Below are 14371 nucleotides of genomic sequence, written 5' to 3'. Positions count from 1 at the left end.
TAAGAGTCTAGTGTTTTCAGCTGATAAGAGTTGTGGCAATTTATGACTCAGCAGTTGAAAACTAATACACACAATAACATAAACAATTATTCAAATGCAGTATCACCTTACTTCCTGTACTGGACAGTATTACACAAAATTTGCAAACTAAGTGATATTTCTTCAATGACATCCATTAAATTGGAGATTTGTTTTTATAATTAACTAGAGGCCCAATGCACAAAATTCGTGCACTCAGGGGGTCCCTCAGTCTGGCCTGCACCCTCTCGCAGTCCAGGAGCCCTATAGAACTCTCTTGTATTCCATATTTCTAAAAGAGTTACTACATCTTGCTGGTTTCTCATCCTCAGACACTCCTCCTATTCCTATCAAAATCTTAACAATCTTCCAAAACTCATGTTAAAGAATTACTCCATCAAAATATCTTTCCTTGATCAACCTGGCTCAAATAAATCTCCCATTTTTTATAACAGAATTGAGGTTGTACTACCTTTCAGGTTCTTATGTTGTTTGCCCTGTAGTTACATATGTGCATTTATCTGTTGTAGTGATTAAATTTTCTGAAAGGTATGTATGTTATAATCAAGTCTGAAATATCTTTATGTACATGCCCATCAGTTGAGCAGAGTACCTTATTTCTTTTAAATTATATAATTCTCAAATTAAAAAAAAAAAGTTTTACATTTACCAAATAATTTTGATTTTCACAGGACTTGGTAGACAAGAGATAAAGAAAAAGTGAAGACTCATATGAAATAATTTCAACAATAATTAAAAAGAAAATAAAAGTGAAGACTAGTGGGATAAAAACACTTTTCCAAAACCACAGAGTTAGGAGGTGAAGGCTATTCTTTGAACAGAGTTCATCTGACAAAGTTTGGTACATTTTCCAATGTAGTTTGCCTCTTATAAATATAATGGTTGGTGATAATGAATGTGATTTCAGTCCTGTCTGTTATATTATGGAAGTAAAGCACAGTAGAGATACTTTACTAGTAAACTGACCTAATAATATAAGAAATAAGTTCTTGTAACACACACTATGTATGTATGCTAAAAATGTATCTGAAATAGTATTCAAATAATTTAATGAATACCTATTAACCAAGTGCTTCCTGTTAAGAGGGAAAAAACTTAAAACTTACTTGCAGAAGCATCCCAAAATTTTATTGAATCCATCTGCATGACTAGATGAAAATAAATTAGCATTAATTAAAGTATATTAAATTTAAAAAAAACATTCTAAAAGTATAAAACTTGAGTGATTGTTAAAATTCAATTTAAAAATACTGTTCCAATCAAAACTAGAGTACACTAAATCATTTCTAAGCTCAAGACAATGGTTTACATTTAAAACAATACATTAAAATCTAAATTTAAGAAAGAACAATAATTACTTAGATTTTACTCTGAGAAGATTTCTGTGTGTAATAAGAGAGCAATGAAAATGGATCTGTGGGGAAAAAATATTTTTTAATATAAAATTGTTTACATTCACTCAATAAAAAAGATAGTTGGGGCAATTTTGATTATGTTAAAATAATTTTGAAATGAATATCATGGTGAAATTAAAGTTTCAAATTATAAAAATCAAATTCTTAAACCTAACTATATTTTTATCATTATATGGTAATAAATAATAGCAATTCTATAAGAACTTACCAAGAAAATAAAATAGGATAAAATACTTCCCAACACATTTTATGAGGTCAGTTTTATCCTGATACCAAAGCCAGGAAAAAACATTACCAGAAAATTACAAATTAATATTCCTCAAGCATGGGCATAAAAACTGTCAACAAAATATTAGCAAACCAAATGAAGGAATAAATAGAAAGGATCATACATCATAACTAGGTGGGATTAATCCCAGGAATGCAAGGCCAGTGAAACATTAAAAAAAAATCATATTGTAATTCATCATACTAAAAGATTAAAAAAGAAAAAACACATGATCATCTCAATAAATACGGAATAACATTTGACAAAAATTACCATTCATTCATGAAAAACAAAACATACAACCCTCAACAAACTAGGAACAGGAAACTTCTTCAACCTGCTAAAGAGCATCTAGGAACAACCTTCAGATCCCACATATAAATGAAATCATATGGTATCTGTCTTTCTCTGAGTTATTTCACTTAATATAATATTCTCCAGGCCCATCCATGTTGTTGCAAATGGCAAGATTTCATTCCTTTTTATGGCTGAGTAACATCCCATTGTATATATGTGCTACATCTTCTTTATTCATCATCTATTGATAGACACCCAGGTTGCTTCCATATCTTGGCTATCCTAATATATAAAAACACTGGGTCCATCACATCTGCAACGACTGGGAGGCTCGATCGTTCGCCAGGCTGCGCTCACAGCAAGCGAGTGGGCTGAACTGCTGACCTCTCAGAGAGAGAGAGAGAGGCGGGGCTGATCAACAGTGGCAGCAGCTGCTGGCGAGGCCTGGATAGAGCAGGGTGATCAGACCCTGCTTCTCTCTCCCTCAGAGGTCAGCAGTTCAGCCACTCACCAGCAGCCTGGGGCAGCTGCTGATCAGCCCCACCTCTATGATCAGGCCTGGAAATAGGCCCGGAGATGCTGAATGGCATAGAAACCGACCAATCGGAACCAAATCTGGGTGAACTGCAAGGAGCCAATGGCTGCCTAGGAGGCGGTGCATTTGACGCTGACTGGCATAGAAAATGACCAATCAGAACCAAATCTGTGTGAATTGTGAGGAGCCAATGGCTTACTAGGAGGCAGAGCTTTTGATGCTGACTGGCATAGAAAAAGACAAATCAGAACCAAATCTGGGTCAACTGTGAGGAGCCAATGGCTGCCTAGGAGGAAGAGCTTTTGACGCTGACTGGCATAGAAACCGACCAATCAGAACCAAATTGGCCGGCAGAGGAGGGCAGTTGGGGGTCAGATCAGGCCGGCAGGGGAGAGCAGTTGGGGGAGAGATCAGGCCAGCAGGGAGGGCAGTTGGGGCGATTGGGCTGGCAGGGGAACAGTTAGGTGTTAATCAGGCCAGCAGGGGAGCAGTTAGGGGGTGATCAGGCTGGCAGGCAGAAGCAGTTAGGGGCAATCAGGCAGGCAGGCAGGCAGGCAGGCAGGCAGGCAGGCAGGCAGGCAGGCGAGCAGTTAGGAGCCAGCAATCCTGGATTGTGAGAGGGATGTCTGACTGCCAGTTTAGGCCCAATCCCTGTGGGCCTCTAGTTGTAAATAATGCTGCAATGAATACAGGGGTGCTATATATCTTTTCAAATTGTTTTTTCTTTGGATAAATACCCAGAAGTGGAATTCCAGGACCATATGGTAATTCTAGCTTTAATTTTCTGAAGAATCTGCATTCTGTTGTCCACATTAGCTCACTAATTTAAATTCCCACCAAAAAGTACACAAGGGTTCCCTTTTCTCAATATCTCAATATGAGGTGATATCTCATTATAGTTTGGATTTACATTTGTCTGATGATAAGTAATGCTGAGCATCTTTTCATGTGTCTGTTGGCCACCTATAAGTCCTCTTTGGAGAAATGTCCATTTGGATCCTCTGCCCATTTTTTAATTAGATTTTTTAAATGTTGAATTCTATGCGTTCTTCACATACTTTTGATATTAACCCCATATCAGACATAACATTTTTCATCCTTTTTTTTCTTCTGATTCTATAATTTCATATTAGCTATTTTCTAGTTCACTGATTCTTCTGATTAAGTCTGAAGTTGATCCCTTCTAGTAAATTTTTCAATTCAATTATTGTATTCTTGTGCTCCAGACTTTTTTTCATTCTTTTTATAGTTTCTATTTGTTTATATTCTCATTTCACTCATGCCTTATTTTTTTAAATTTCATTTAGTTGTTTATCTGTGTTCTCTGTAGTGCACTGAGCTTATAAATATAATTATTTTGAATTATTTGTCAGTTAATTCACAGATCCCTATTTCTTTTTTTGTTGTTGTTAATCCTTACCTGAGGATATTTTTCCATTGCTTTTAGATAAAGTGGAAGTGAGGGAGAGAGGGGAGAGAAGACAGGGTAGAGGAGAGAGGGAGGGAGGGAGGGAGAGAGTAAGGGAGGGACATTAAAACATCAGGTGTGAGAGAGACACATCAATTGGTTGCCTCCTGCATGTGCCCCAACTGGGGCCCAGAATGAACCTACAACCCAGGTATTACCCTTGATCAGGAATCAAATCCAATGCCTTTCAGTGTCGGGGCTGAAACTCTAACCACTGAGAAACACTAGCCAGGACACAGATCTCTCTTTCTTGAGGGTCAGTTTCTGTATGTTTATTTTGTCCCTTGCTTGGGCCACATCTCCCTTTTTCTTTGTGTGCCTGAGACCTTGCTGGGAATTTGTCATTTGAAAATAGAGTCTCCTCTTATGAACTGGCTTTGTACAGGAGAAGACCTTTACTAATCAGCTTAGGTAGAAATCTTTGGGACTCTCAAATCTTTAATGGGAGTGTGTCTTCTATGGACTTGTGTTTATATAACTTCCCAATTAGAGAAGTTTGCTGGTTTTCTTCAGGAGCTTGTAGTCTCATGCTCCCTCTATTGTCTATCTTCAGTATTGCAAGTTTGGGGGGGTGCACTTCAACAAACACTGAGCTCCTCTTTGCTCTCTGCAGCTCCCAGGGAACCAAGTTCCATCAGTACTCAGATTCAGGTGAGACAGAAACTAATCTCTTGGGAAAAACCCTGAAAAGCAGGAATATTGGGTATACATTCTACTTCTCTTTTTCTTTCTGATGAGAGAAGGTGCAAGCTGGGCTTTCCTCCTAAACACAAGCTGTGCCAATTTTGTGGAGAAGCTGACATAGTTGAAATAAAGTACAATGCCTATTTTAACCCATTTTAATGTGGCTGAACTTGGCTTTGAGTTTGCCTGGGCACTAAACTTTTTACTGGTTTTCTCAAGTTTTCATAAAAACTTTTGGACCACATATTGTTATGTCAGTGTCTCCATGGGGGAACAAGGTCTAGGGCTATCCTGATATCTTGCTGATGTCACTCTCCATAATTATTTTATAGAGTATTTTTTCAATTCCTTTTCTCTCAACCTGACCATACTGTTATATTTGAAGTGAATGTACTGTAAATAGCATGAAGTTGGATCATAATTTTTAATCCTCTCTGCCAATCTGTGACTTTGAATTGGCATATTTAGAGCATTTAACTTAAACTTCATGTTTTTTTCCTGCCTGCCTATGGGTTAACTGAATTATTTTAGTCATCTATTTTGGTGTGTCATTGTTTTTCAGTGTATCTATTTGCACTGGTTTGTTTTTAATGGTTGCTTAAAGTATAACAACTTATCACAATCAACTGGTGTCATATTACCATTTCCAGGGGAGTATAAAATCCCCACCTTCCTTTACATTACTTTACCATTTCCTATTTATACTTGTCTTAAAGATTTCCCCTCTACATATGTAGAATTACATCAGACAATGTAACTATAATATTTATTCAACCATGAAATATAATTTTTAAAAAAGAAAAAAAGCCTATTATTTTTGCTTACTGTGTTTTTCCTTCCTTCTTGATATTCCAGGGTTCCTTCTTTTATCATTTGCTTTCTGCTTAGAGGACTTCCTCTAGCTACTCTTTTAGGGTCGGTCTGACGCTGACAAACTCTGTTTCCTTCTGAGAAACTGTTGATATTTCCTTTCTTCCTGAATGATAATTTGTTGGGTATAGCATTTTGGGTTGCCAGTTTTTTTTCTAGCGCACTTGAAATTTAGTTTTCCTTCTGGCCTCTACAGTTTCTGATGAAGTGAGTAGAGTGGCTACAGGATTTTGCCCTATAGTCATTTCTCTTTTGCTGTTTTCATATTTTTTTTCTTAGTGTAATGTTCAGAGTTTTGACTATGATGTGACTTGTTTCTTGTGATTCATTCAGTTTCTGGAATCTATAGGTTCATGTCTTCTGCCAAATTTGGAAAGATTTCAGTAATAATTTCCTTACATACATTTTTTTAGTCCTGTTCTCTCCTTATTCACTGGATTTCCACGGACACAAAAGTAGAGGATATGGGGTTCATTACTGCTTGGCAGTGGTGAAAATTCGGCCCCCCCACATGATTCCTGTAACCCCACAGATGGGTTTCATCACCACCAAGTAGAGTTATAAGTCCCAGATTCCTACTCAGCCTTAGTTCAGTGTCAGAAAATGATACTCCTCTCAGGAGGAAGTTGAAGCACCTTTTTATAGCCTAATGAGGTTGAAAATCTAGGCTCCCCAGTCTGCCTTTGCTTGAGTGAGTTGGGGTGACAATTAGCTGAAGTAGAGGGATTATTTTCTAAAAGTTTTCTGTATCAATAGGCTACCCCTTTGCTCAGACTTTGGCTAGAGAGAACTAGCTTTTGTTGGTGTTTGGTTTGTTTGTGACCACTGGCAGTTCTAGGTTGCCAGCTTCTTCAGCTCCAATTCTGGAATATATAAGGCAAAAAGAAAACCCAGGAAAACTTACCACCATGTCATTCTGGAGAACTTGGGAGCCTTGCCAGTCTGACTCTCCACCTTTTCCAATCATATTATGTTTGTTTAATATATAATATTCAGAGTATTTAGTTGTATTTAGTGGGAAGGATAGGGAAAAGTACATCTACTCTACTACCGCATTAGCAGAATACCTTATTATCTTTTAAATCTCATCTTTATCTGTTGCTATGTCTCTATTTTCATTCTGAATATTAGAGCATTTAGTAGGCTGCTATAGAAAATGGTAACATTTCTGGTGTTATAAATTTTGAGGCATACTTTATATAACTACCTGATGGGACTATAGAACAATGACTTGGCAAGAACCAAGAGATGTTGTTAAGGGCCTTTCTAAAGTTAATAATCTGATTTCCAAAGGAATTCTTCCTTGACTAGTCTCTGGTAATTTTTCTTTCTTTTACTTTCTCCTACCCTTACAATCCACACTTAATTATTTTTGTTGTATGTCTATGTTTTCAGTGGTTTCATTCTATCTTCCATCAACGTTATAATCTTTGGATAGCATTTGTGTCTTATATTTTTACTTTTACTTGAACAGCCAACCTGCCTAGAGCATAATTATGAGAAATTGTAAAAATTCAATCAAATATATTTGATAACAAATTGATAAATTTAAAAATCACATCCCACTTACCCGGTAATAATAATTTCTGGATATGTCTGTGTCCCAAGGTTCCAAGCTCCTCCAGTGATTGGCCACTCCTAACATATTATCCAGGAAAAATTTGTTTACTTTTAAAATTTGAATAACTTATACATTTTAAGTGAAAATATTTTAAAATAAAAGATTTCCTTGTAAGTCAGTAGCTATAAAGTAATGGAGGATGAAGTATGTAGCTATCCTTTAATTCTTTCAACCAAATGTGTAATTCCAAATGTATAATTCCATCACCTTTAAAAATATTGATTTTAACAAAGATTAAAAAGTCAAAGAAGTTTTTTCAATCATAAAAATATAGTGTTGTTACATTTGCCACATAATCTGTGTACTGCCAAACTATTCTGCTGCCATTTAACACGGAATACAATGTAAATTGTGCCCTCCTTGAGTTGTCCACCCACAAAGCCCTGTACAAATAATAGGAAACATAGTAGGTGGTCTACTACAATTGTAAGTATTTGAATCCTGTAGATGAAATTCCAGAAAGTTATTTAACAAATGGCTTTTGATAATTATGTCTTGTTAATCACTGATTGATAAAAAATGGTTAACTAGGAAGAGTAGACTTAAATTTCTTAAAACATAATCCTTCACCCAAAATAACTGTTATATCCTATAATCCAAATCTGTTCTTTTAAATATATGCTTAATATATATATATATATATGATAGATAAGTATATATAAAATATAATAAATTTATATTCCTGTAGGTTTAAAGCTATGTAGCATTTAGGAAATTTGAATTCCAGAGGTTATGTCTTTTACTGATTCCAGCTTGTAATCTCAAGAAAATTTTTCAAGTCTTTTATAGAAAGTCCGAAAACAATATAACAAAAAAATGTGATCACATGATATGATATGAATACAAGATAATTTATTTTTGTTACTTTTACCTTATTACTGTATCCTTGTTTTTTATGCTTGACTCCTATAGCGTAGAGTACTAGTATCAAATCTGGTGGGCAATCAGCAAAGTAGGCTGTGCACGTAACTGGTGATTCGTGTATGTCCATGGGATATGGATTTTCAAAGATTGGAAAGCTAATAGGTAAACACAATATATTAAGTTCATTTTGCAATGACAAAAAGTAAAATAATTTTTATAAAACACCCTAAAATATTCTATATTTTAATTATGTATTTCACTTAATTATTTTTTAAGCATCATAAAACAAGAACCATATGAATAACAATGACTTTTAAGTACTTATCTATAAAATGAAATATAAATATTGGTAGAATTTTACTTGAATAATTAATTTTCTTTCCATAATTCAAAAATTCCATAGTAATATTACTTTTATCTAAATATTTATATAACATACTTATAAGTATTAAAATATCTTCTTAGTAAGTTTGACATGTTTTTCAAGAAAGGTAATATTTAAGTGAGTTTTTGTTTTTGTATTTTTTTGCAGGAGTAATTGAAAGATGTGCATGATTGTAGCATGTTTAATATAATTTCCTATGCAAACTAGAGAACATAGTGAGAATGCAGACTTATGGATTCAGTAAATTTCATATCCTCAAGCCTACTATAATTTTAAGAGGCATATAAGTACAGGACCAAATTAATAATTCTTATAGCCACAATATATTGTGCAGCTCTTATGTACCATATGTACCAGGCTCTGCAGTAGAAAGAACCAAATATTGTTCTACGTTCCATCTATTCCAGGTTTGTGTAATCATGTTACTTCTGATATAATGTGTATTTGGGGGGCTATTAAAAATAATTTCCCAGCCCTAGTTGGTTTGGCTCAGTGGATAGAGCATCAGCCTGCGGAGTGAAGGGTCCCAGGTTCAATTCAGGTCAAGGGCACATGCCCAGGTTGCGGGCTTGATTCCCAGTAGGGGGCGTGCAGGAGGCAACCAATCAATGATTTTCTCTCATCATTGATGTTTTTATCTCCCTTCCTCTCTGAAATCAATAAAATTATATTTAAAACATAAAAATAGTTTCCTCCCCTCACAGTTAGGAACTTAATAACTTAGTCCAGTCTTCAGAGAATATGGTGTGTGTGTGTGTGTGTGTGTGTGTGTGTGTGTGTGTGTGTGTGTGTGTGTGTGTGTGTACTTGCTACAGATAGTTTCCCAGATAGGAATAGCATTATATGCAAAATCAGGTGGGAAGAACCAAGCTGTGTTTAAAAAATGGCAAGAAGGTTAAACTGCATGGATTAGAGATCCCCTCTTTCAGAGTAGAAATTATCAACATTTCTTAGGTGGAAGAACTGAAGTAAAATAAATGGATCACCTTAAAGATCAGATCTACAACTTGGCATCTGATAATAGCAAGTGGTTGCAATGATAGACTCCTGACAAGGTGAACAATACTGTAAAAATGTTTGGGGAAAATAATTTAGTATATTGGTAAAGAGCATAGAAAAAGATATTTAAGAAAGAAAGAATAACTAAATGTGTATTATAGGAATTTAGATGTAAAAGTGTAAATTGGCTGCTGTGGAAATGTAAACAAAGCTACAAATCCCAGAAACCAAGAAAAGAAAAAAATTTGTAAGCCCTAATGTTTGCTTTTATGTAGAAGATTAAATATGGGGGTGGAGGGAAGGAAGGAAGGAAGGAAGGAAGGAAGGAAGGAAGGAAGGAAGGAAGGAAGGAAGGAAGGAAGGAAGGAAAGGAGAAAAAGAGCCCAGAAGTTCCAATCAAGATGGCAGATGGAAGCTGCACTCATCTCCTCCCATTACCACATCAAAAAAATAACTAAATTATAGCATAATCAACCTGAATTACCATCTGAAGATTAGGAGAACATAACTCATATAAGATATATACAAGATGACACATAGAGACTGGTAGAAGGGGAGGAGACACCAAATGAACTGGCCCTGCTCCTACATGTAGCAATTGAGGATCCAGAGGGATATCTCCCCTGAGGAGTGAGGAGTTTCAGTCCCCCACCAGGCTACCCAGCTTGGAACACCAGTGCCAGAAAGAGGAGCTCACATAACATCTGGCAGTGCAAATCAGCCAGGCTCCCATCCCCCACAAGTACCCATCAACAGATGAGTGGGTAACCCATCAATAGGTGAATGGGTAAAGAAGTTGTGGTATATATACAATGAAATATTATTTGGCCATAAAAAAAAGAATGTGACAGGATAGGTGGATCTAGAAGTTATTTATTATGCTAAGTGAAACTTTCTCATTCAGAGAAAGACAAATACGATATGACTGCTCTTATAAGTGGAATCTAAAGGAGAAAAAAAAGGAACAAACAAAACAGAAACATATTCCTAGATACAGAGAACAAAATATTGGTTGACAGATGGAAAGGGGTTCAGGAGAAGGGTTAAAACAGTGAGGGGATTTAGTACAAACTGGTAGTTATAAAATAGTGATAAGGATGTAAAAGTATAGTATAGGAAATATAGTTATTAATATTGTAATAATCATGTATGGTGCTAATGGGTACTGGAAATATCGGGGGGGATCATTTTGTAAAGTATATGATTGTCTAATCACTATGCTGTACACTAAAAAATAATATAAATGATATTGAAAGTAAAATGTAACTGAAAAATTAAACTTCTAAAAATATATTTAATTTAAAAAATAAAATTATAGTGTGGAATTAAAAAAAGAAAAAAATGGTGTCTGGGTTTCTAGTACAGATGGCGAAGTATGTAAATACAGTACTCACCTCCTCTCATGACCACATCAAAATTACAACTAAACTACGCAACAACCCATCATGGAGACCCACCTGAAGTCTAACTGAACGGAAGTCCTATAAATAAGGATATATAAAAGAAGCCATGTTGAGTCTGGTTTTAGGGAAGAAGAGGTGGAAAGGACTGGCCCCACACCTATGTGTGGCAGTTCAAAATCAGCAGGAATATCTGCGCTCAAAGATCCTCCCTCAGAAGCAGGGAGTCCAAACTCCCCATCAGGCTCCCCAGCCCAGGGTTCCACAACCAGGAAGAGAAGCCCACATAACTTCTGGCTGTGAAAACCAGCAGAGATTGTGGCTGAGTGAGTTAGAGGGCCCCTGGAGTCACAGGCATTCTTCTTACAGGACCCAAACACAAAGTTATTGCAGATGGATTCAATTACTCTGACCTCCAGCAGTGCAATGGCAACTCGAAAGATGCCAGGAACATACAGGGAGGAATTGAATTGTCTTGCTTCAGGGCAAGAGCTAGAGTGGAAACTTTTTCCCCAGACAAAAGTACTGACAGAAGCCATTGCTTCTTTGCTAAGTTCTTCCCATGTGGGTGCAGGTGTGCACCATATATGAATCTCCTTCAACTCGGCTAAAACTGCCCCCACCCTATTGATTCCATTAGACCTACAGCACCCAACTTCTGGACCCATCCAAATCACTTCCAGTGACTTTTCCATACAAATGGCCTATAGCAACTCATGCTGTGGAATTTCCTAAAATCTCTCAAAGGTTCATAACCCCATACAAGCATCATGTGCCCTTTAGGTGCTCTGTACCTTTTGCTTAGCAGTCCCAAGCTTACCACTAGCAACAGCTTGCCTCATTTCACAGATTAGCCTCTCCCAGGCACCTTCAAGCCCAGCACAAGTGGCATCCACCTGCAGATCACTTTGAAGCTAATATCAAGTGGCCCTGGGTATGGCACAGGCAGCAGTGACCTTGGCCTGCACCTCCCAAGAGGCCATAGGACCAATACACCAAGTGGCCAGCTTCAAACCAACCAACCACCTCCACAAATGATACACTCAAAGGGAAGACTGAGCGGGCAAAGCGAATTTTACTCCATAGGGTAAGCCCCTGTGTGACAGCTCCTCTAGTGTAGTCACAGCCAGCCCTCACAATCAATCAGCCTGAAGGTCAATCCCTACCATTGATGTGCCAACTGTAATCAAGGCTCAACTATAACAGGACACACACAACCCAAATAGGGTACACACCTGGGACACTGACTCAGGTGAACTGTGCCACTACACCCCACAGGATACCTACTACATAAGGCCACTCTACAAAGACTGGTAAGTGTAGTAGCTCTACCTAATACATAGAAACAAATACAGAGAGGCAGCCAAAGAAACATGTCCTAAGTGAAAGAACAGAACAAAAGTCCAAAAAAAGAACTATACCAAATGGAGAAGAGAAAGCTGTAAGATCCAGAGTTCAAAATACTGGTTAGAAGGATGCTCAAGGATCTCAGTGAGAATGTCAACAAAGATATAGGAAACATAAAAATGGAAAAATAAAACATGAAAAGTACCAGTCAGAAATGAAGAATGCATTGGAGGGAATCAACAGATTAGATAAAGCAGAGAATCGAACCTGCAATTTAGAAGATAAAGTAACAGAAAACACTGAATCAGAACAGCAAAAAGAATAAAGGATACAAAAATATGAAGACAGTTTTAGGGGTCTGTGGGACATCAAACATTCCAACATTCACATCATATGGGTACCAGAAGAAGAAGAGAGAGAACAAGGAAGTGAAAACCTATTTGAAGAAATAATAATGAAAAAATTCCCTAATCTAGTGAAGGAAATAGACATACAAGCCCAGGAAGCACAGAGAGTCCCAACCAAGATGAACCCAAAGAGGCCCACACTAAGACACATCTTAATTAAAATGCTAAAGTTTAAAGACAAAGAGAAAATCTTAAAATCAGCAAGAGAAAAGCAGTTAGTTAGTTATAAGGGAGCTCCTTTAAGACTGACAGCTGATTTCTCAACAGAATATTTGTAGGCCAGAAGAGATTGGCATGATATATTCAAAGAGGTGAAAAGCAAGGACCTACAACCAAGATTACAACCCAGCAAAGTTATTGTTTAGGATCAAAGGAGAGATGAAGAGCTTCCCAGACAAGAAAAAGCTAAAAGAGTTCATTATCACCAAACCAGTATTACAAGAAACATTAAAGAGTCTTCTTTAAGAAGAAAAAAAATATATTAATAAAAGGGCAATAACAATGTATTTATCAATAATTACTTTAATTGAAAACTGATTAAATGCTCCAATCAAAAGACATAGGGTGATTGAAAGTAAAGGGCTGGAAAAATATATTTCACAAAAATAAAAATGAAAAAGGTAAAAGAGCTGGGGTAGCATTACTTATACCTGATTAAATAAACTGTAAAACAAAGACTTTAACAAGAGATAAAGAAAGGCCCAATAATTCCACTTCTGGGTATTTATCTGAGGAAACTCAACACACTAATTTGAAAAGTTATATTTATCCATATGTTCACTGTAACACTGTTTATAATAGACAAGATATGGAAGCAATCTAAGTGTCCATCAAGAGATGAATGGATAAAGAAGTTGTGGTACATATACACTGAGTGGCCAGATTATTATGACCACCCCATCAGTACTTCGTTGTGCCACCTTTTGCCTTCAATACTGCGGCAATTCTTCTTAGCATTGACTCCACGAGATGTTGAAAGGTGATGTGAGGAATCTGCCACCATGCCTGATGAATAGCACTCTCCAGTTCTGTGAGATTTGATGGTTGTGGAACCAGCTGCCTGATGGCTCTTTTAACTTCATCTCACAAATGCTCAATTGGATTGAGATCTGGTGATTGTGGGGGCCACCTAAGCATGGTAAAGTCTCCCTCATGTTCTTGAAACCACTCCTGCATGATACAAGCACAGTGGCATGGTGCATTGTCTTGTTGGAACAAGCCATCTCCATTGGGATATGCCATCAACATGATAGGATGAACTTGATCAGCAACTATACTTAGGTATGTTGTGCTATTCAGATGTTGTTCCACACGAATTAAAGGGCCCAAATCATGCCAGGAAAACATGCCCCAAACCATAACACTGCCCCCACCAGCTTGAAGGGTTGTATTCATGCATGTGGGGTGCATGCTTTCATGCTGTTTCCGTGAAATTCTCACTCTGCCATCTGCATGATGCAACTGGAAACGTGATTCATCGGACCATATGACTTTTTTCCAATGCTTGACTGTCCAACCCTTGTGTTCCTGTGTGAATTGGAGACGTTTTATCTTGGTAACTGCAGACAGCAAAGGTGTTCGAACAGGCCTTCAGCTTCCATATCCCATACGATGCAGTGTAAGGCTAATTTGCCTACAAACGTCAGGTGGTTATAATAATCTGGCCACTCAGTGTATATGCAATGGAATATTATTGAGCCATAAAAAATGAAATATTGTCATCTGCAACAACATGGATAGATCTAGAGGATATTGTGCTGAGTGAAATAAAT

General features: G+C 36.9%; 1 protein-coding gene across 1 annotated transcript in view; it reads right to left on the bottom strand.

Annotated features, from left to right (window-relative positions):
- STXBP5L (syntaxin binding protein 5L) overlaps window positions 1-14371 on the bottom strand; it is a 228629-nt gene that overhangs the window by 115207 nt on the left and 99051 nt on the right. The window contains 4 exon segments of the mRNA XM_080656813.1: window positions 1146-1173; window positions 1175-1187; window positions 7147-7214; window positions 8069-8216. Coding sequence (XP_080512939.1) covers window positions 1146-1173; window positions 1175-1187; window positions 7147-7214; window positions 8069-8216 — 257 coding nt within the window.

This window comes from Plecotus auritus, assembly GCF_963455305.1.
Source record: "Plecotus auritus genome assembly, chromosome: 2".
Lineage (NCBI taxonomy): Eukaryota > Metazoa > Chordata > Mammalia > Chiroptera > Vespertilionidae > Plecotus > Plecotus auritus.
The sequence above is the reverse complement of the archived record's forward strand: the minus strand, read 5'-3'. Positions and strand labels throughout refer to the sequence as shown.